Source organism: Camelus dromedarius, chromosome 9 (genome assembly GCF_036321535.1).
Source record: "Camelus dromedarius isolate mCamDro1 chromosome 9, mCamDro1.pat, whole genome shotgun sequence".
Taxonomy (NCBI): Eukaryota; Metazoa; Chordata; class Mammalia; order Artiodactyla; family Camelidae; genus Camelus; species Camelus dromedarius.
The window spans coordinates 3,267,108-3,290,391 of record NC_087444.1 but is presented as its reverse complement, the minus strand read 5'-3'; the positions used below and the strand labels follow the sequence as shown (position 1 = coordinate 3,290,391).

The 23,284-nt window shown below is 48.0% G+C and overlaps 1 protein-coding gene across 4 annotated transcripts in view; it reads left to right on the top strand.

Annotated features, from left to right (window-relative positions):
• The window catches only part of BCAR3 (BCAR3 adaptor protein, NSP family member), a 189,586-nt gene that overhangs the window by 96,275 nt on the left and 70,027 nt on the right, over window positions 1–23,284 (top strand). For all 4 annotated transcript variants that reach the window (XM_064488730.1, XM_064488732.1, XM_064488733.1 and 1 more), the window contains exon 3: window positions 21,171–21,210. In XM_064488730.1, coding sequence (XP_064344800.1) covers window positions 21,171–21,210 — 40 coding nt within the window. The remainder of the gene's footprint in view (window positions 1–21,170; window positions 21,211–23,284) is intronic.

Below are 23,284 nucleotides of genomic sequence, written 5' to 3'. Positions count from 1 at the left end.
TGTGAGTCTATTTCGGTCTTGTAAGTAAGTTCACTTGTGTCATTTTTTTTTAATTCCACACATAAGTGACATCATATGGTATTTTTCTTTCTCTTTCTGGCTTATTTCACTTAGAATGACATTCTCCAGGTCCACCCTTGTTGCTGCAAATGGCATTATCTTATTCTTTTTATGGCTGAATAGTATTCCATTGTATAAATATACCACAATTTCTTTAACCAGTCATCTGTCAGTGGACATTTAGGTTGCTTCCATGTCTTGGCTGTTGTAAATAGTGCTGCTATGAACACTGGGGTGCATGTGTACCCAACTCATTCTTTGTGTGTACCCCATCTACACTCAGAGGGAAACCCTTCAGACAGCACCTCCTCTTGTGAAATACTCTGATAAGTTGCAAGTTTGCTATTTTCCCAACAAATATGTTTACCTCATTAATCATTAGTAAGTCACCTTTATTATGATTGAATATTAACTGAATATCCACCCTGTACGAGGTCCCAGGCAAAGCAGAGGAAGTCTCCCCTTTGACCTAAAAATTTGTATTATTAAGCTGTCATGTAAACATGTGTCATATCCTCAGGAATTATTACCTGTTACGTTTTATAGTTGTAAAATATCTTAAAGGCTGTGCTCATAAATTATCTTGTTTGAGCATCAAAACCCTGTGTGAAGGGCAGCAGTGGCATCGTGTTGTCATCATTTATAGCTGAGAAAATAGTCCAGGGTTTAGGGGCAACTAAGATCAGACCGTCGTGGGTGACTGAGCTAGGATTCGGACCCAGCAGCTACCATAGGGCCTTCCCCAGACACTGCTCCTCAGCCCCCCGAGAAGGCTGGCCCCACTGCGGGCATCCTCTGAGCTGTCTTCTCACATGGAGGCTTCAGCCCCCCGAGTCTGACTGCAGCATCTCAGACACTCGCCTTGAGGAGGATAGAGCCTGGGCCGCCAAGGGCAGGCAGGAGGCAGGCCTGGAAGGGGAGTTGGTCTCCTCGTTCTGAGACCCGTATCTCTTGGCTTTGTTGTCTTGGCTGCCCTTGGATGTACTTGTGGTTTTGAAAGGTAGCCAGAGCCAGAAGCCAGCCGCTCTTAAACCTGCTGCTTGATGCCACAGAAGGAGCCTTTGTTCTGCAGGCAGAGCAGGGCTTCTCGGAGAAGTCTGCAGATGGATTTCCTCTTGACATTCGCATTGTTTGGTTGGTGTCCCTTGGATTCATCTATCTTCAAGGATGAATTTTTATTTGAATCTGGGACCTTCCTTGGGCCGAGGAGGGACCAGTTCCTGTTGTTGAGATGTCTGTACTTCTGGGATAAATGATCAGCGCTTGGAGTCCGTTGCGGGGCCTTCTCCTCCTGTGGGTACGTGGAGGCACGCATTCCTGGGAACAGCTGCCCAGAGCCTAATTCCTCTGCCCCTGGTGCTGTGGGAGCATGTGGCTGGACAATGTGGGATTTCATACATTTGCATGAGTGGAGCTGACTGACTAGTCACAAGTGTTTTAACTGATGGGGGCCAGAAAGTCTGCAGAGTTAGCCCAAGTTAAAATCCAGCATCCTTTCCCAGGTGGTAAGTAATCTACCATGGCATGGTGTCAGCTCTTCTAAGGTGAAGCAGAAGTGTGGGGCACAAGATCTGTCCACACCCTTCTCTAGACACTGATTCCGAGACCTGACTCTGGGCTGAGTGGGTGCCCTCATCTGAAAAATCGTTTTATGTGTTCCTCTTCAGAAGCACCACGTTCTGTAACTACTGCTTTCTCCTTAAACAAAGCAAGATGTCTCCTGAGACAGGCAAATAAATCAGCCTGTAATTCAAAGTGAGTCAGAATAATCTACAAGACCTACAAGGTGAAGGTCCACACACAAACGTCTCATTTTCTTTATCCGTGGGCTTGTTGGCTCCCTGCAAATTGGAAGCTTTTGGTGCATAGAGGAAAAGTTGGGTTTAGAGTTGAAAAAACAATCTGTTTCGTAGATTAATAGATTCTATTTAATGAAGGTGCATTTATTGAGCGGGCAGAGTGACAATGGCTTAAGAGCCAAGAATGTCTCCAGAAAGTCATTGCCTCTGCATTGAATTTTTTATTTTTAAAATTTCAAGTTGAGTTTTCACTAACAATTTGAAATGGCCCTTGGTGTTTGAGCGCAGCTGTTGTGGACGGGTTAGTGAATTCCGAGGACTGGTGCACGTCCTGGCCCCCGTGGCCCCGGGTGGGCTGAGCCAGGAGCAGCTGGGTTAGAGGTGAGCTCGGCCCCTGCCGGGCATCTGGCACTGGCGCAGGGCCGGGGGAGCCCAGGGAACGGGAAACGCCTGCCCGGCCACCAGCTGCCTGACAGTAGTCCTAAATCCTGTACTGACAGGGATGATTTGAACCTAAAGGCTGGGATCTGTGCATTCTCAGCTGTTCTGGGGGGAAACTAAAGGATTTTTTGGTGTTTTTTTTTAACTGATTGCAAACCGCAACCAAGAAAATGATCAGAGAATTACACAAAGCTGTCCTTGTTGAGTGGAGCTGATCAACATCTTCTCCTCCCCCGTCCCCAGGACAGACCTGCTTTCCATCCTGTTTTGTCAGGCTTCCTGCATGTTGTCTGGGAAGAGTCAGGTTTTTGAGTTTTCCTGAGAGTCAGAAACTAAGTTTTTCACACCTCTCAGTATATGTTAAAGCATATTGTAAACAGAAGATGCTGTGCAGTTACAGATTATTCACATTCTTATCACATGTGGATTTGGGAGCCATCCCAGCCTGGCTAGAGGAGCTGAAGTTGCTGTCTTGATTGGAAGAAGCCTTCACAGGGCCTGGACTGGAGCCACAGGACCGATAAGCCCTCAGGCCTCGGCCACCCTGCTGTTCACAGCTTTGTAGTGCTGTCACCACCCAGCCTGTCCCTGAGAGACTCACTGCAGGCCTGCATGCAGAACTCCAGGCTCTCCTCTGAGGCCCCAAACACAAGCCCTGAGGGTATTCTTGTTTCTGGATTGTGCTGTTACTTACAAATTATAGAAGTCTGAGGAACCTTCCACACTGGCCCCAGCTTGGTGCAGCCTGGACTGTCTGCGGCTCCAGGATCACTTGCGAACGTGCGAGGTGAGAGGAGGAGAGACCCTGAGGCATAGAACCGAGAGGTCTCAGTTCAGATCCTGTGAATCCACTTACTGGGTGTGTGAGCTAGGGCCAGCTCTAAGCTATAAAACGGGGGGAAGTAACCCCCTCTGGGGAGTGCTGTGAAGGCTCACTGGCTGCTAAACAGGAAGGCTCCGCCAGTGTCAACGCTCTGACTTTCACCCTTGAGCCTGGTTCTGCCTCTGGACGACCGGCCGCAGCAGGTCATGTCCTTGCTCTCGGCTTCCCCCATCACAGCTGTTCATCCTTCTGCCAACTCTGCTGTGTGATGCCCGACCCCGAAGGCCACTGGCATGCTTCCTGGGACATTGATGTCATGGATGTCAGGGAAAGCTGCTGGTGACCTTGGTGCTAACTCCAGCATCCAGGCCGGGTAGCCTTACGACCGTAGTAAGTTACTTCACCTTTCTGAATCTCCTCGTCCTCAAAGGGTGGCTCTGGGGTCAAGTGCAATCCCACGTGAGGGCGCCTAACCCAGACCCTGGCCTGGAGCAAGGACTCAGATGTGGGTCTCCGCCCTTCCTTCCTCCTAGGAGGCTCCTAACCCTCCCGTGTAACCTGAGATTACATTCAGTGCCTGCGGCTTCTTTGGGGAAAGTTTCCCACGTGGTGACAGAGTCTGGCTGGAATCCCTCAACCTGGGTCTGCTCTCAGCTGCCCTGCAGCAGTGCGTCTTGGCCACCGCTCACGCGCGCAGGTGTTAACAGCCTCACGGTGCCCTAAGAGGTCCGCCCCGCCATTGTGCTGGGACAGGAAACAGCCTGTCTTTGGTGAACTGGCCCAGCCCTTGCTCACTTGTCTTTGCACTTAATATCGGTGTCTTCCCTGTTGATTCTTTGGTGAACACTTACTGAGCTTGTTTTGTGCCAGGTATTGTCCTGGGCACCAGCTATCCCGTGGAGAAGGAAACAGACGTGGGCCCTGTCCTTCGGGGGCGCCCAGTTCAGGGGGGCACACAGACAAATGCATCGACACATCGACAACTGCAGGGTGAGGGGGTGCAGGAAGGACACAATAGAGAGCCCTGAGTTCCTCAGACTTGGTGGAGGGAAGGCCTGTCTGCAGGAGGGGACATTTGAAGATTTAATATAAAAAGATTTTTTTCTGTTACTGTGTATTGAAATGATAATATTTCTAAGATATTAGGTTAAATAACAATTATTAAAATTAATTTCATCTATTTTCAGCTGGCTTCTAGAATATTTTAAATTACATGTTTTTCACACTGTATTTCTATTGGACAGTGCTGGCCTAGACCTTGCTAAGGAGTCTAGATTTTCTCCTTAGGGCAAAGGGGAGCTTTTAAAGGTTTTGTTTTGTTTTTTGTTTTAATGGAGCTACTGGGGCTTGAACCCAGGACCTTGTGCTGGCTAAGCATGTGCTCTACCACTGAGCTATGCCCACCCCACCCCACCCCACCCCCAAAAGGGTTTTAAGCAAGGGAGCAGCATGATCTGATTCAGTTTACTTGGTCTCTGTAGAAAAGTGCTTGACAGAAGGGGAGGAGCTGGAGGGAGGGCAGGGGGTGGTTGTGAAGGCGGAGGAAGCAGGTGGGGGTCTGCTCCAGGGTGGTCGTGGAGGAGATGAAAGCGGGTGGATTCAAGATCTACTTTGTGGGTAGAGTCTCCCGGGCTTACTGAGGGTCAGATGCAGTGGGCTGCAGGAGAGGGACAGTCAGCATGGCTCAGGTAGCCGGCTGTGTGGTGGGGGACCATTTACTGAGATGGGGAAAATGGGAGAGGAGCAGGGCTTCATTTGTTGGTTGGGCTGTTTTTTCTTGGGAGGAGGAGGTGATGGTAGATTGCAGAGAACGGAGACCTCTGTGTTATGTGTGCTCGGTCTGAGATGTACGTCTAAGTGGACGTATTAACCAGCCCGTTGGTATTATGAGCCTGGAGCTGTGGAGAGAGGTCTGGGCTAAAAGGTATAGTTAGAATTTTGCATAGAAATGAAATTAAAGCCAGAAATGGATGCCATCAACCAGGGAGAGAGCTGTGTAAAGCACTGAGGGAAGGGCCCCCAGCCCCGGCCCCGGGGAACCCCAGCACAGTCCATCCCAGGGAGTCAGCAGAGAGGCTGAGCATTTGGTGGGGGCAGGGCAATGAGGCGGGAGCCGCGCGGGGGTGGTGTTCAGCGGGAAGTGGGGTTTTCTTTAGATGAGAGACAAAATTCAATAGGAAAAGATCTAATCTTCTAAGCATGTAATAAAACAAAGCACATTTTTTCATTACTCCATTCTTTTTATAAAACGTTTTTGACTTGATTAAAGCCGACATGTGGCCAGGGCCGCCCTCCCCGGGGGCCCGTGTCAGCAGCGCTGTGATCACGCTCCCACGTTCCTTCCAGGACGGGTCCCGCACGTCCCCTGACGGCTCTGTGGACAGAGGAGGTACGTGGATGGCTGTGGGTGGCATTCAGGCTTTTGCCTGAGGGGTGGTGGCTGCTTTTCCAAGGTTTTCACGAGCAGCCACCTTGAGGTCCAGCCACCTTGAGGTCAGCTTCTTGCTCTGGAAGAAGCTCTAGGGCGCATGTTCCTGTATGTGTTTGGCTGAGTGAAGTCTTTCCTTTTAGAGGCCTTGAGGGCATTATCTCAAAACCATAGTACTTTTATCCTGCCTTTAAGTTAGTGGAGAAGAAACCTACAAACACCTCCTTTAGAAAGGGATGGGCAGTGGGTGGGGCAGTGGGAGTGCAGGAAGGGCAAAGAGATACCAGCCAAACAAAGCTTCTGCTTTTATCAAAAGTGCTGTGCTTGGGCTGAGCCAGCCTGAAGCCAGACCCTCTGTGCCTGCCAAGAGACATACTGGCCTCCACATGGCTTTTCTTGTTCTTTTTTCTATTCAGTTTGACTGATCGCTGCCGAGTTCAGATTTCAACAGTGGCTTTTAACTTAATGCTCTCCTAGAATTCTGCTAAGCACGAGTGAACCCATGACCGCGTCAAGCCTGTATCAATCGGGACCACTCTGTACTAGTCCTGGGCTCCTGTAGAGACTCACCATGGGGCAATACGTAGGGTATTTAAATGGTGCTGCTTTAACTGATTAGGGAATCTGCCCGAGGAAGCCGTTTCACTGCCGTTCTTTTAGTGTATGTCATGAACGCATTCATTAGGCATTGCTGTATCTCCAGATGAGAGAGAAGCTGACTCACAGAAGCAGGAATTGGCTGTTGAAGTGAAAGAAGCAGGCGTTTTAGAAGCAGAAGCGAGCAGGCCTTAGGATCTCTGACAGCCAGGGAGGGAGCTGTGTCCTCATCTGCGGTCTGCTCTGGGCTGTAGGAAGAAAGATTCCCGAAGTTGAGGGAAATGAGGCTCTGAGAAAGGGAAACACAGTTCCCTTTCTCAGGCTCTGAGAAAGGGAAACACAGTTCAGGACAACTGAGACCAGCATACTGACCGCAGCTCGAAGGAGGAACAGGTATGTGACCATCCAGGTAGCACTAGTGTTTAAGGATGTGTAGGAAGGACTGTCTCCAGCCCAGACTGAGCTGTTACAGGACTCCCCGCACTGCGGTGGGAGGAGCCAGGGCTGACCTGATGAACTCATCCGCAAGTACGTTGAGCGTCCGAGGGCCAGGCTCTGGGCTGGAGATTCAGAGGCTGTGCAGGGCAGTTGAGTTCACGGCCCGAGGAGAAGGGAGGCTGGTTTTGAACCGTCTGAGCCCACCTGCACCTGTTCTCTCTCTGCTGCCGCCCCAGCTCCCCAACCATAGTGTAGCCCTCTGTGTCACTCCTCTAGTTGGACGAGCAGTTCTGCTTCTCTTGACCTCTGACCTTGATGCCTTTCCAGGTATCAAGTTACTTTCTCTCTTTGGCCAGGTGATTGCAGGTTGTGCTTTCCAGGCAATCCTTCCCTCAGGGCCTGCCTCCTCCGTGCCACCACTTCCTCTGTGCTGTTCTGACCTTGGACCCAGACCCAGGAAAAGTCAGGCTGTGCAGGCAAGGCCCGTATCAGAGGGAGGCTCTGGGCTGTGAAAGAACCAGACAGCGGGGTGAGCAGAGGATTGTGGAAAATGCTAAGGGGAACAAAAAGGGCTTTCAGGATTTATGTTTGGAATAATAAACCCAAAGAGAGAGGGGATGTGAGAGAAACCAAACTGCTGGGCTTCTGTTTGGCTTGTGTTTTTCTGTCAAGGAAGGGAATTCTCTGATTGGAAAGAGTGGGACAGAGGTGGAAGAAGAAAGTAGAGGAGGCCATGACAAGAGGCTCTGATGCCACCAAATGGGGTGAAGCCCCAAGGCCCAAGAAGACGGAGGGAGCTGGAGGCTGAGACTATCAAACCAGCGCACAATGCTGGGGAAATGTTGGCCTCACCAAGAGCTGCCGGAAACATGCCGATAGATAAGTGTTTTAATTTTAAGAACTAGGGAGATAATCTGTCAAACAGTGAGATTGACGTCGATCTCAGGAAATAGCCTGCAAAGGGTTATCAGGACAATGATTTTTGGATACTGGGTGGAAGAAGCAGCGACCGTTAGTAATAAGCGGGGGCTCTGCCAAAAGCAAGTCACACTAGATTAACTTTCTTCCCTGGGGCGACTTTGTTGGTAGATTAGAGGAACGTTGAGGAAGTGTATGTGCTGATGTCAGTCATTGGTGATGGCCTTAGGGTCAGAGAGACTGGGGCTAGAGGATGGTACAGGAAGCCTGCTGCAGGCCATGACCTTAGCCCCATTCTAGCCAATTTAAAAATACCTTTTAGACAATAATATGGGTGTATAGATCGCATTGGCAGATGGCATGAATCTTGGAGGAATAATTAATATGTCAAAATGACGGGAAGTAAGGTCCAAAAAAGATCTTGGCACTTTGAAACAACAGACCAAAGCTAGCTGGGAAGACTATGGGGAGAGACAAAGACTTGCACTGGAGTTCAGAAACAAAGTCAAAGTGTGGGGTTTGGCTTAATAGCCACATGTGAAAAAATGCTCTGGGATTTAGGTAACTGCAGCCTCAGAATGAGTCAGCAGTATGCTATGGTTGTCAGAGAAGCTGATGTGATTTTCGGAGCATTAATTGAAGTTTAATAAGCAGACCAAGGGAAGTGGTCACACTTGGCTGCCCAGATCACAGCTGGTGAACTGCTTTTACTCTAGACATCAGAAATGGAAGATGGATCCCCCCGCTACAGAGCAGTGAGCTTCTGTCTAGACCGCTCCTCTGCTCTAAAGCAGATCTGTTGGTTCGATCATCAAGGAATACCCCTAGGTTCTTTGTAGTAGTGAAAAGGAACTCCTCGGTCGTGTGTTAACTCTGGGAGAATGTAAAATGAGCCCAGCTCTAGTCCCGTCAGCTGCTCGTGAGCCTGCCTGAACAAGCGAGGGCGGGAAGTATGTTCGTAAAGAAAAAAATGTGAGACGTGGGAGAGTGAATCTTACCTATTTTGCAAGGTGATGGAACAAAATACATTTTCTTAAGTGCACACCTAGTCGTGCAATAATTCCGATTTAAAGCTACATCCCTTTTTTAATTAGCAAAAACTGTGTACATAATGCGCCTCCACCTAGAGTGAGTAACTAACTCTTCTTGGGACTTTAATGTAATTCCCAGTATTCGTAAAGAAATTGTCCTGACTACACGCTAGCTGATATTGTTCCAAGTGTTGTCATTTCTCCACTTACCAGGCCAGCCCTGTTTTAAGGATCTATCTCTTCATTTTCCCATAACCGGCTGGAAATGGCGCTGTGGTACTCTCTCTGTCCTCTTGGTCATCTCTCCCTGATTAACTTCCTCCCTGGCATTTCAGACGTGTCCAGGGGGATTCATTTGCAGCTGAAGCAGCCAGCCTCTCAGGGTCACTTTGGAAACATCTAGTCTCGTGGGGGCTGGGGCGCCAGCTGCCACCCTGGCAGCAGCAACGTCCCATTGCTGAGGGAGTTCTGTCTGAGGCCATCACAGCTCAGCCCCAGGCCTGCGGCTGGGTTATCTCCTTCAGGAGGAGGCCCGTCAGTCCAAGAACAATATTTCTCTCTTGTTCCCTCTCTCCCTCTCCAAAGTTTTCTTCCCTTGGGTGAACCCATGGAGTTGGGGAGTGGGGTGGGGGAGGAGGCTAAGGGTCTAGATATTCTGTACAGTGGATGCTGGAGAGGACACACAAAAACACACACACATTCATTCAAACCAACATTTATTGAGCAACTGTGCTCTGGGGATACAAAAGTGAATAAAATAAAATACGGTCCCTGTTGTCAGTGAGATCATGGTCCAGTGAGGGAGACAGGAGTGCACATGCTGCATTGAATTAGAATCTCTTGTTACAGTGAGGTTTTATAGTGCATAGAAGAAAGTGCTGAGGAGATGTTGTTAATTCTGTGAGTTGGTGGCAGGGCAGGGGGTCAGGGAAGGAGTGGTCAGAGGTGGTGGAATGGCTGGGAAGCAAATGGGGACGCCACGCTTCTCGGTTCAGGGAATTCCAGTTCATTTCGATTTGTCAGAATGTAAGGACCAAGGTCAGGAATGAGGCTGGTGAGATGGGCAAGGCCTTAGAATCATGTATGTCATCTAATAAAATAGAAAATGAGAATGCTAGGCCCTCCCACATATTATTCTAACCTAAAAGAACATTTGGTCTAGTCAGGAACATCGTCCAGTGGAAGCAAAATCCTAGGAGATTCAAAGCCTGTTGTTACCATCTTTTCCCCATCCCTCCATCCCCATGTGTCCCCAGCCAGGATGTTGAGATGTTGATAGAGCTTCGTGCTGGAGAACAAAGGCTGATGGCCCTAGATTCTGAGGTCATAGCCACATGCAAATAGGCTGAAGCCATGAGGTTGCCAGTGAAGGGCACACTTTCTCCTGGTTGTTAGATTCATCCTTCCTGGTTGTTGACATGCCCTGGTTCATGGGTTGGTTAAAAATGGTAAACCAGTAGACCCCAAGGCTGCAGTGTTTGTCCTCCTTGGCCCCACTACTTCTTGTAAACAGAGACATAGCCTGCTGGTCACCCTCATCTTAAGTCTCTTTGTATTTCATTTCAGTTCAGTGTTCTAGGAATGAGTTCATTTGTGATGAATGAACACCCACAAGCAAGAACTCCATCCCTGACATTTAAGCCTTCTAGTCTCTGACCTCAGTGAATTTTATGTTGAAGATTTTTGCACAGTGCTTTCTCATCCAGGAACCTTGCTCCACTTACAAGCTCTGTATAGTCTTTGTGTCTGCAGTCATCATTTGTGCATCATGACGGTTTTGCTGTCCCCTTTCCAACTCTTACACGTTTTATTTCTTTTGCTGAGTTAACTATGCTGACTGGTGCTTCCAGGACAGTGAGGCGCAGAAGCAGTAACAGTGGACGTCTTTGTCCTGTGTCTGATTGATTTTAGTCATGAGTCTAATACTTCACTGTTAAGAATGATGCTTGGTGGAGATTTTGGTAGATATGCTTGTCCTTTTTTATTTCTAGTTTGTAAAGAGCTAGCCTTTTCCCTGCTGAGATCATAAGAAGACAATGATTTTTTAAAAACCCTTTCCCCCCATCAATTAGATGGCGCCAAATGATCTTCCTCCTTTAATCCGTTAATGTGGTGAACTGTGCCAATAGATGTCCTCGTATTAAACTGACCCCGTATTCCTGGAGTCAGCTCAATTTAACTGTGATGTATTTTCATGTATTCTTGGACTTGGTCTGTTGATATATTGTTTGGGACTGTTTTCATATCTGTTCATGTGAGAGATTAGCCTGTACCTTTTTTCATTCTTTTATTGACCTTGTGTGCTTTAATATCCTCTTTTTCAAGTCTCTTAAAGAGTTTATGTAATTTTCAAGTAATAAATTCCAAAGTTTGGCAGAACCTGCTGGATAGAAAAACCATCTGCGTCTGTGGGGAAGACACTGAGCAACTGATTGATTTTTTTAAATCGTTACAGGAGTATTCCGATTTTCTGTTTCGAGTCTGTTTTCGTGTGACTTTTCCAGGAACTTGTTCATTTTTCCTAAGCTTTCAGGTTTACTGGCATAAGGATGTTCTTCGTGTCCTCTGGTGTGCGCTCTTGTTTCTACGATTATGCCCCTTTGTTTCTCTGTTGCTTTGTGCCTTCTCTCATTTCCCCCGGGGTTGTACATCTCGGATGGTTTTTTATTAGGCTTCTGAAGAGCCAGGTTTTATTTGTTGTTCACCAATTATATTATTTTTAAAAATTTAATTCCTGTTCTTTTTATCTCTTTTCTATTTTTTAGTGCTTGTTCTGTTCCTTTAACTTAAGCTGGTCACTCAATTAATTTCAGTCTTTCTTTTCTAAAAGTAAGCATTTAAGGCTGTACGTTTCCTTCAAAACAGCACTTCAACTGTGTCTTACGTGTACTGTATCCTACATGCCGAAAATCTGCCTTGTGGGTTTGATCTGGTTAACTGTTCCCATATCTGCTGATACGTTTGGGTTTATAGCTGCCTCTTATTCTGTATAGCTATACTATTTGGACATTTTTTAAACCTATGGGTTTTTTTAATTTCCTTATTTTGAATTGTCTTATTAAAAAGATACTGTATTCCTATTCATTTAGTGGTTATTTAAAAAATGCTTTTGTGTGACTTTATAAAACGTAGTAGAGTAGAACAGTACATCTCCTTCATGAGCAACGCAGGACTTGGACGTGAGCTTTGGGCACCTTCCACTTGGCTCATGTGTCATTGTTGCCCTGTGTTTTAGTTTGTCTTTTTTTAAACTGTGGTAAAATAGACATACTATAAAATTTACCATCTTAGCCATTTTTAAGCGCACAGTTCAGTAATGTTAAGTTCATCCACACTGTTGTACAGCCAGTCTCCAGAGCTCTTTTCACCTTGCAAAACTCCCCGCCCCTCCTCCCCTGCCCCTGGCAACCACCATCCTACTTTCTGTCTGTGATTTTGACTACTCTGGATGTCTCGTATAAATGGAATCATACAGGTACTTGTCTTTTTATGGCTAGCTTATTTCACTTAGCATAATGTTCTCAAGGTTCTTCCATATTCTAGCATGTGTCAGAGTTGTCTCCCCTTTTAAGTGCAAGTAATATTCCATTGTGTATATACCACATTCTGTAAATAGCACATTTTGTTTATCCATTCATCTAGCGATGGACACTTGGGTTACTTCCACCCTTTGGCTTCTGTGAATAATGCTGCTATGAACATGTGTGCACGAATATCTTTTCAAAATCTTGCTTTCAGTTTTGGGGGGTATGTATTCACAAGTGGAATTGCTGGATCATACGGTAATTCTATTTTAATTTCAAATTTTTTAAATTTTTTGAAGACCCACCATATTGTTTTCCATAGCAGCTGTACCATTTTATGTTCCCACCAACAACGCCCAAGGATCCCAGTTTCTCCACATCCTTGCCAACACTTGATTGTTTTAACTCCACGGACTAGACATTTGTCTTATTTTACACCGTCAGTGCTGGTTTAGAGTTGCCTACATGTTTACCAGCTTCTTTGTGCATCGTTCAGTCCTAGATCTCAAGCTTTCCTTCTGGCATCCTTTTCCTGCTTCCTGAAGGAAAGGAAGGAAATTTTTATTTGTCTCAAATTGTCTTTATTCACCCTCATTCTTGCTAGTTTGGTGGGCGAGAATTTTGTGCCCCTCGCTTTCCCTTTTGGCTGCTGTTAATCTGCGATCAGCCTAACTGTCGTTGCCTCGAGGGCGGCCTTTCTTTGCTCTTCTGCTGTTTTTAAGATCTTTGTTTTCGGTGGTCTGTAGTTTCATAACAATGTGTTTATTTTTGTTTATACGGCTTAGGAGTCATAAGATGTCTGAAGCTGATAATTAGTGTCTTTCATTAATTTCGAAGATTTCCGATCATCGTTTCTTTGACGGTTGCTTTTTGCCTTTCTCTCAGTTCTGTCCTAGAGTTCCAGTCCAATGTGATAAAGGCGTCTCCTTCCGCCTTCCATGTCTCTTTTGTATCTTCCTTCGTCTTCTCTCTCTGTGCTATGTTTTGTATAATTTCTTTATGTATTTGTTTTAATTCGCAAATATTTTCCTCAGTCACATCTAATCTGCTATTTAGAAGGTGATTTCTATATTTTATATTTATTTATATCTAGATATTTTGATCAATGAGGTTTTTATTTCTAGACATTATAGTAGATTATTTTTACAACTGCCTGTTTATTCTTAGGTTACTTTTTGATTCCATCTTTTAAAAAACTTACCACACATCATTATTTTATAGCTTTTATCTGGAATTGCAATATCTGGAGTCTTTGGGGATCTCAGTTTGTTATTTCTGGTAACTTCCAGTCATTGGGGCTTGTCTTCCTGTGCATGTGGTTATTTCTGAAAGGGGATTATATTTAACCAAATTTGTGGCTGTGCAGAGTGGCTTTCTGTTGATAAAGTTTTCCTCCAGAAAGAATTTCCGTTGTTCCCTTACTAACAGTCCCACCAACCCAGGTGCTTGAAGTTTTTCTCAGGCTTGGATTCTCTGTCAAAGCAGGTCGTGTAAACTTGAATCCCAAAGGCTGACCCGTGATTACAGATTTTTAGGGGAGGCTGTTGTCACTATTGTTTCTGTCTGTCGGAGTCTGCGGTGGAGACAGCAGCCCTCCTCGGCTCCCTCTGCCGGAGCGTGCGGTGCGGTGCTTGGCGCGCGCCCGGTCCTGGCGGCTCTGGGCGGCGTTTCGCAGGGCTTCAGGGTCGCTGCGCACTCTTCCCTCCTTACCTTTCTGTTGCCGTTCATGGTTTGTGCTCTTGATTTGCTCTGTGTTTCGTATATGTGTCCGCATTTCTTGAGAATGTCCCTTTCTTGTGACTTCAACAAGGTATTTGAAAATACATTTGTAATTTAATTATCGTTTAGTTCTGAGAACATCTGGTCTACCAGATTAAGCAAACAAATGTTCCATCGTAGAAGCTTCTGACCTTCTGAGGCCTGATTTGGATTATACAGCTACAAGATAAGGGTGGTTAGTTGTGCTTTGTGTTTTCATTTGTCCACTCTTGCCCTGGTTTATTTCTTAATTGGCTGCTATGTGACAAATACTGTCGTAAGTGCTTGGTGGACATTGGTGAGTAAGACAGAAAAGAAGTCGCCCCTGACCTCACGGCGCTTTACGGTCCTGTGGAAAGAACATGAAGACGCAGTGGCAGCTGAGGTGGGGGAGACGGAGAAGACCAGAGGGGTGTATGAAGTCCGGCACTCTCGTCAAGGATCTACAAAGATACTTCATTTTGTTGTCCTCTGCTTTCCTTTCACGAGTTAACTACTTTTTTGCTGGTGCGAAGGGATCCCTTCAATGTTTGTTATATTTCTTCATGCTTTGAGGGAAAGATTTATGTGTTCATCATCTGAGGGCTGTGAAAGACTCTCCTGAAGATAATTTACTTACCTGTTGAGAAGGAAGGAAGGCTTGCTTGAGACCTTCAGTAGCTGAATGGCAGCAATCACTCGTGCACTGCTGACCAGGGAAGACGGGTGGAAATGAGGTCAAGTCTTATTGATTCAGATCCTGGCAGTCTTAAAAGTCACTACAGTATAATGCCTGAGGCAGAGGTTTTTGCTAGTTCATTCTTAACAAATGCACTGAGTCCCTGTCAAGCTCCAGGCACCACACACCCAGTTCCCTTAGAAGAATTCCGGGACTGTCCTTACCTCTTTCTTCCCTTTCACCTGCCGAATCCAGCCACTGACCTAGGTCTGTCTATTCCCACTTCTAAAAACCTCTCATCTGTGCACTGGCCCCTTCTCCCTCCATCACTCTGACCCACGTCTCATCATCTCTCACCCAGACCCCTTGGTGTCCTCGTCTCTGCCCTCCCTGACTCCACTTTGCCCCCCACAAATCTGTTTTCCACACGGCTGCAGAGGGATGTTTTTCTAACGCACAAATCTCTGGTTATTCTCCAGCTTAAGATCCTTCAGCAAATCCCGCTGCTTTCAAGATAAAGTCTAAACGTGTTCACTTGGCATCCAAGCCCCTTATGCCCTTCATCCTGACCTCCCAACTCCCCACCAGTCCCGCTGCCTCCCCCGACCCTGGGCTTCCATTAGCTGTTCTTTTATTTGTTAATTCCGCTAGTGGCTTCTGGGCACCTGCTGTGTGCAAAGCACTGGGGACACCAAGGTGAACAAAGCTGAGGAAGCCTCACTCTTGTAGGATTATATTCCGGGGAACAGACAGACCATGAGCAAGTAAGCATTTCATATAATATCAGATAATATGGGGGAAAATGAAGCCGGATAAGGGGATAGAGGGAGGTGGTGGTGCTCATTTAGATAGGATGGTTAAGGAAGTGATGTTTGAAAAAGACCTAAGTGATGTGGGGGACTGAGCCTTTGAGCATCTGTGGGGAGATGGTTCCAGGCAAGGAACAGTAAGTGCCCAGCCACCGCAGCAGGAGGGGGCTTGACGCGTTTGAGCCGCAGAAAGAAGAGTCAGTAGGGCTTGGATGGAATGGACAACAAGCGTGTTAGTGCCCTTTTGCTGAATAACAAGTTCCCGCAGATTTGATGATTTAACACCCGTTTGTTACCCCATGGTGCTATAGGGCTGGAGTACCACGTGGCTCAGCTGGGTTCTGTGTTCATATTCTCACTGAAGACGGCTGCGTTCTTACCTGAGACTGGGGAAGGATCTGTTTCCAGGTTCATTCAGGTTGTCAGCAGAATTCAGCTCCTTGTGGCTGTAGGACTCAGGTCCGTGTCTCCTGGCTGCCCTGTCTCCCAGAGCTTCCATGCCTTGGGCCTTGTCACAGGCTCTCATAGCATTACACCGGCAGCAGGGTCCCACATGTCGAATCCCCCTCACTCTTCAAGTCAGTTCCCCTCGGATAATTGCCATTTCTTAATGTCAGCCAACTTGGGACTTAAATTACATCTGCAAAGCCCCTTCACAGCAGTACCTAGGTTAGTGTTTGACTGACTTGCCAAGGGACAGGGGATCTTGGGAGGGGCCATCTTTGAAATCCTACCTAATGCAGTGCTGCCTGGGGCACATCAACCAAGGCCTTGAAGGCCACAGTGAGGACCTCGGGGCTTTGTTCTCACCTGATGGGAGCTGTTAGAGGATTTTGAGCAGGGGAGTGACCCGAGGAAGGACCACTCTGGCTGCTGGGTGGAGACTGTGGAGATGGAGTAGAACTGGGGAGGGTGTGGTGGGGGGTCCAGGGAGAGATGGTGGTGGCCTGGACTAGAGTGAAATTAGCTCCTCAACGCTTGTGGTTCCCCAAATTGTCACATGTTTCTCTCATTCCCTGGGCATTTCTCATCACCACCTACCCCATAGACGCTTCACTGGGACAGGTTCCTACTCAGCCCTCAAACCTTAGCTCAGACATTGTTTGAAAGGCCCCTCCATGGGGTTTCCCCTCCCATGGACACTCCCTCACTCACTCAGATTGGGCTGGCTATGTGGCTCCGTCTTCCCCACTCTCCTGCAACCTCTCTGGAAGCAGGGCCTTTGTCTTTGGTTGTGGTGCCTTCGTCTGACCAGCTGCGGGCACACTGTAGATGCTCGGTAGTATTTGTGGATGGACGCAAGAACCGCGGGACGCACTGGGCATGAAGCAGGCACATTGCTCCCCTTGGGTTGCTCACCTCGAAGTGAGAGAAGCCATGCATCCATGAAGACACACACCGTGACCTGGAGTGCAGACACCACACCATGTGCACAGAGGAAGTGTGCCAACTCCGCACTTCACTAGTGTGCATGAAGTTTAAGGGGAGCCGCTAGCCTGCTCGGTCTGGGAGGGCTGGGTCTAATTTCTCACATCCCTCCATTGTGTGCGATGATCATGTTGTTACAAGCGGGATCCTTTTTGTTTTATCCCAAAGGACGTTTGTGTGCCAGCATTGTTTGTTAGCCATTGACGTATTCTATAATATTTAAGCAAGTAAACATCCACTCACTTAAAACAGCCTATAATTTAAGACAGACACAGGGCGCTTCCATCTCCATCTGTATTCAAACTGCTCAGGAAAGGCCTGGGGGTATAGCTCAGGAAAGATCTATGTTAGTGAAATTTTGTTTATGTATTCAAGATGAGAACCTCTTAACTCAAAATAGCAAATATATACTAGCTCCCAACTGGACCTCCCTGAGTATAAACTTGAGAAAGTGTGACATTGGAAAGAATGATTTAACTGGGGTGAACACAGTGCTGTGATTTAAAACTTACTAAACTTAAGAACAAAATAACAGGAGAGTCCAGTTTCATCTCGCTGCTTCCCGCGGTCTGTGGACGGTGCTCTGCAGGCCAGCGGGCCTGCTGGGGCTGTGGGCGCCTGCCAGGCTCTCCAGTTATAGAGCCACACATGGCATCATGGATTCACTTTGTGGGGATTCATAATTGGCACAAGCAAAAGAAAAAAGAAAGATTTAAAAACTTTTCATTTATGTTGCCAAGTTCCTCTGTCTTCTAGTGATCTCTGCTGGAGGATATAAAGATGTGGTTCAAGGAGTATTTGCTGCACGGTCTTGCAGGAATAATTGGATATTCCATTTCAAATTAGAGGCTGGGGCTACAGAGCCAACTGTTATGTTTTCTAGCTGACGTCTTCTTTCTGGTTAGATTAGGGTTCGGGTTAGGCTGGCTGAGAAAGGAGACACAGCACTTCTGCATTTTAATACAATTTTAATTTGGTTCAAGGCAATGGTTTGAAAGCTTTTGGATTTATAACACACTCACTTGGTTTTGTCGTACTCTCCTTGTCTCCCCTCCCTTGCCTCTATGAAAAGGGTGATCAGAAGATGGCAAGGCTCCACGAGGGCGCACCTTGAACTAGAGTGCTGGGGAGCCCTGAGCTAGAACTTGAGGACGCTGGGATTCCCCCTGCTCGCCTAAGGACGTGAACGAGGCTCCCTGAGCAGAGTTCTTCTGGGGGCAAGGTCAAGAGGGGATTTCAGTTTTATCCCTAATCAGCACCTCCTGCTTTCCCTCCCTTCTGCCGAGAAAAGTGTGTGTGGTGGAGTATGGAACAGGAAGATGGGAATTCATCTGGGGGGGGGGGGCATTTGGGAGAACACCCCGGGCACCTGGGTGCCGGGGTCTCTGGGCTGGAGAGCAGAGTGGTGGGGAGAGCACGGGGAGAGTCACCCTGCGTCGAGGTGACTCGATCTCTGAGTGGGGATCCTGTGACTGTAGCCAGGGCTGCCTCAGGAGCCACCCGGCCACGGAGGCTGGTCTGGTCCCTGTCGGTGATCCCACCCCATTCCCAAGAGAGTTGGAGGGGTCTGTCCTGAGAGAACTAGCTCGGAGTTTTCAGATACATCTCTAGAGAAAGGGAGAGGGGAATGTTCCAGCTTTCAAGAGCTGAACAGAAAAAGGGATTTTATAGCTAAATCTGGTGAGAGAGCAGCTCTTGAACAAAATTCTAAAAGGAGTTTACTGGAAGAATGACATTTGAGCACCAAAAAGCCGCAGATCATGACTATGTGGTGTTGGTATTTGGCAGATATTTCCTCAAAAATGAATGAAATGAAGCTCAGGGAAAATATTAGACAATGTTAGTTGCCAATGAAAAAATTCAAGCTTTCAAGTGAAAAACAGAATTTTAGAAGACTTTGTATCCTTTACCGTGAGCTCGACAATTCCCAATACTTAGTAACTTCTGGTGAGATCAGTGATGATATTAACAAATGTGATTTATAACGTAACAGGTCAGAATTTGGAAGACCTGCATAACTCAGTGAACCAGTATTTTCCAGAACAGTGGTCATGGAATCACACATGGACAAAAGGTCCATTCAGAGTATAAGATAGATTCAAAAGAGTAAGAGATACGGGTTCAGATCCCACATCCCAGCTAACCTTTGAGAAACCACTACTTGTCAAGTTTGGGTATGTTACCAAAGTAGAACATCCACAATTACATGAAAAGTCTGTTAAGATATCCCTCCCTTTCCAATTACATAACTGCACGAGGGTGGGCTTTCTTCATGTATTTCAACCACGACGTATCACAACACACTGAAGGCAGAAGTAGATATGAGAAGTCAGCCGTCTTCTAAGCCAGACATTAGAAAGTTTTACAAAAATGTAAAACAATGTCACTCTTCTCACTAAATTTTTGCCATGAAAAACATAACTGTTTTTCATTAAAATGTTGTTTATGTAAATATATAATGGATTTATTTTTAAAATATGAATTAATAACTTCCAAAAATTTGTTTTAATTTCTAATATCGGTAATCAGTAGGCATAACCCACATAAACAAAACCCTTCAGAGTCCTCAGTTATTTAGAGTGTAGAGAGACCAAGGCCGAATCCTCGTTTTGAGCAGCACCCGTACGCGCTGTTTACCCACGCACTGACGTACTGTGTGTGAATAGATAGAATGTGCATTTTAGAACAGACATAAAAATAGAAATTTGAGGAAGAGGAGACATAGCCTTGCAATGGCTCTAGCATCTTTCTTCACCCCCAGAGCCAGACCCCTGGGCCAGCTGAGTAGCCTAAGACTGGTGCTCATGAGCCGAAAATATTAATTTAGTAGAAAGCCGGTTTGAGAACTTAAAGGGGAACACGGCCAAAGCCCTCCTGACCAAAGGCAGGTTTTAGTCACTAGCCAGGTGGTCCCGCGGCTGCAAAGCCTAGTGCCATCGACGCAACGTCCAGACTGCGGCAGGAGAGGCGGTGACCCAGCACAGCCGACTTCGGCGCTGTGGGGAGAGATGCCCGATACACGGCGCCAGCCTGAAGGCGGGGTCCGCCTGGTCTTAGGCTGTGGAAGACTGGTTCATACCCGTCTTCGACGGCGATGCACCAGGGACCGTGACCGCAAGCCTCTCTCGGATCCCGTGGCTTATAAAGGGACTCGTTTCAGAACCTAATCTGTTTACACATCTGGGAAGAGCATCTCGGACGCCATCCTGCCTCTGTGCGCATGCCCTGTGCGTGCACGTGCCCTGTGCGTGTGCCCTGTGCGCAGCCCTAAGTGGGCTGCCTTTGGGGCCTGGAACCACCTCACTACAAGATGGCCTGCTCCTGGGCTGTGGGGTCGACTCCTTGTGCCCCAGCAGGGGTCCTGCTGCTCCTGCCCGGGAGAGGTGCCGCCGTCTCCCAGGGTCTCTCCGTAGTGGGGAGCATCCAACCCCCCGTGGGTCTGGGGGTTGAGCTCACCCCCCTGGAGGTGGCTGCTTGTCGGTGGGAATCCCCCGCCTTCTGAGGGACTAGTCCTTCCTGTAGATACGCCGACACCCCTGCCGGCCTTGAGAAGACCATTCCTCCAGGCTCTGAGCCGTTCTGTCTTTAAGAAATCATCTCATCTCGGGGGGGGGGGGGGGGGTGTGCTGATGTGAAGTGTAAGTCTCCGAAGGCAGCTGTCTTTTCACATCCTCTGCTGAGGGGGACACCTCTCTGTAGCTCCGCCGGGGCTGAAAACCGCAGCTCCCGTGTCTCACCCTCCTCTCCTTTGCCTTAGATCCTCTCCCACTGTAATGTCGTCTCCTCAGTGCCGCCGCCGCTGTTCACTCCTCGTTGTCCGGCTAAGCCTCACGTAGTGTTATGATGGGCATGAGCGGACATTAGATGGGGCGAGAGATGACACTGGGGCACCAAAGAAAATTGGGGTGAACTACTCAGCCTGACACCAAAGAGAAAGATGGTTTAGAAGCAGAGCTGGGTTCCAGACTCACTCACCAGGTTCTGGGTGACCTTGTGCAGCCGACCTGCCCACCTGAGCCGCGTTCTCTGTCGGAGTGGGTGCGACACAGCGCCTGGTCCACAGTGCTCAGGTTCGGCCGTCCAGTCCTGCTTTACCCCCACCCTCTCCTCCTCATGGCTCTGCTCTAGACTTTTAGGCTAATTTTTATGCGCAGGTGAATCTAGAATCGCCACATATAAGTAGTCTAACATTTGGAGCTGGAATTTGACAGCGAAGGCCGCGGCGCTTCTTGACTGAGGTCATGGTGGAACCCTGCTTCCCGCCCCACCTCCCGGCCACACCGTGGAAGGAGTCTGTTTCTGCTCTAACTTCCTTATCTGTCTGCTGCGGGCATGGCCTGGGAGGTGGGCCCATCTTAGTAATGTGAATAAACAGGGTGAATGATGTTGGATACGTTTTACTCAATGTAAGAATGCGTTGTTCCTAACTGTTCTCATATTCGTATTTTCTCTTTTCAGGGACCAGCCTCTTCTGGACCCAACCCTGGAATATGTGAAGGTAGGAAACCAGGATTTAACATGTAGTAGGGACCCTGTGGTAATAGATCTCCTATTACTGACACGGCGTTGCCAAATAACGTTGCTGTCTGGCCTGTATAGGAAGCTGGTTAGACTGAAACCGCCAGGAAGTAATTTGACTCTTTTGGGCTTTGAGTAATCTTTGCAGGGGTCTTACATCACCCTATTACAGGTTTGCAGACTTCTTCCCCTTATCTGAAACCCTGGGAGCCAGATGTGTTTTAAAAATTCAGAATTTTTTTAGAAAGGTAACATGCTACATATATATATGTAACACCCCCGAAGGGGTCTGGGGATCCCATCCCAAAATCAGACTCATTATTTCAGCAGTGAAATGTAAGAATATTCACAGAAACGGGTAAGTAGACTGCAGGTGATTTCTTTGTAGTTCAGGTGGCACTTTGTCACCAGATGAGGTCAGGACTGTCCTCGTGCCAAATGAGTTACTTAGAAAACTTCAGTTTTCAGAGCGCTTGGGTTTTGAGATAGTAGACGAGGAGCTGCGCGCCTGTGTTTATCTTCAGAGGAGGACTGGAGGCTCCCCGAGGCTCTCCGCGCCCTCCATCCCACTAAGCAGCCAGCCTCTCGCTCAGCGGACCTGGCACCATGAGCCGTGTGATGCTTTACCTTCCGGTGGGGCTGACATTCAGTGCGTCTAAATATGCAGAGCTTCTAAGCAACGTTTCCCTTCTGAGCAGAGAGAAAAGATGCTCTTCACTTCTTCCTTCTGCCCCCCACTTTCCATTTTTTAGGTGTGCATGTTTGGTTTATTTTATTTTTGAGAACTGTAATTACATCTGGTACCTCCTACAGAAAAGAGAACTCCGATTTGTCATGACAAAATATATCATGAATTTTTAGGAGAAATCATGGCACAACTTAGGATTTAAGGTTCTTGCCTCCTCAGAGTCACATTCCGTCCTCATCACTCCAAGGTCAGCGTCTCGGTTTTGGAGTTTTTAGGTCTGTTGCTTTGTGCTGTGCTTGTGGCTGCCCCAGGGTTTTGGCCTGTCTTCTCTTCAGACCAGAAGATGGAGCGTCTGCTAGAGGAGAAAACTCTGGCAGAACCACGTCATGGAGCTTGTTGGAATGGAGGTGGCTTTCTCCTCCCCCCTCACACCCAGGCTGAGGCTGAACTGTAGTTTCGCTGCAGCAAAGGTGTGATCCTGAACCAGCAGGGCCGCCGCGTCAGAATCTGGTCAGAGCTTCGCAGACGAAATCTGTGTCCTTCGTAGATGTGGCACATTCTCTTCCTCTTCCTCACTCTGCCCTAGGTTTGGATTTGTGAGTGAATGTTGGGATTTTCATTTGCCTCCATGGGCACTGGAACTCTGAAAGCACGTTCGTAGAGGCCTTGGTCCTCAGGGTCCGAGTGGACCCCCGTGCCAGTCGTCTTGGGGCCAGTGTAGGCCCATCCTGGCGTTTCTGACTTGGCCTCCCCCTCCAGCCCTGCTGCCCAGTCCATGCCTCGTAAATCAGTGCCAGCTGGTGCCTGGAGGGTGGCTAAGGATAATGGAGGGAGGTGAGAGTTGTGGATAAAATGGATGTGGTTTGGCCCCCTGGCTTTGAGCCGTTTCTTCCCTATAATCCCCATGTATCCGTCGTGCCTCTCGGGCCTGGAGGGAAGCAGAGATTCTGTGTAAGTATGTTGCATCATGCAGAGCCCTTTCTGGGAGAGTCAGATTTTTAGTAGTTCACTGTGACCTCAGCGTGGGGACCGTGGGATCTCTGACTGATCTCACCTCGGCAGTAGATGCACCAGCTGTGGCCAGCAGACACCCGTTCCCATCCTGTTGGGAGCTGCAGTCCCAGGGCTCTCCGTCCCAGGGCTCTCCTTCCCATGGGAGACTTTCTAACCATCTTCACCTGGTTTTCCCAGTGCCCGGGTTAGGAGAGGCGTCCGGGACCACCCCTGCCTCCTTGGGTCTCGGGGAGAGGAGGCACTGAGGCTGACCCCATGACTGGTGGGGTGAGGGGGGCTGGCGTGCTGTGGCAGGAGACAGCTGGACAGAGAATGACTCCGCAGTTCAATCCTGTCCAGTTTGCACTCTGTT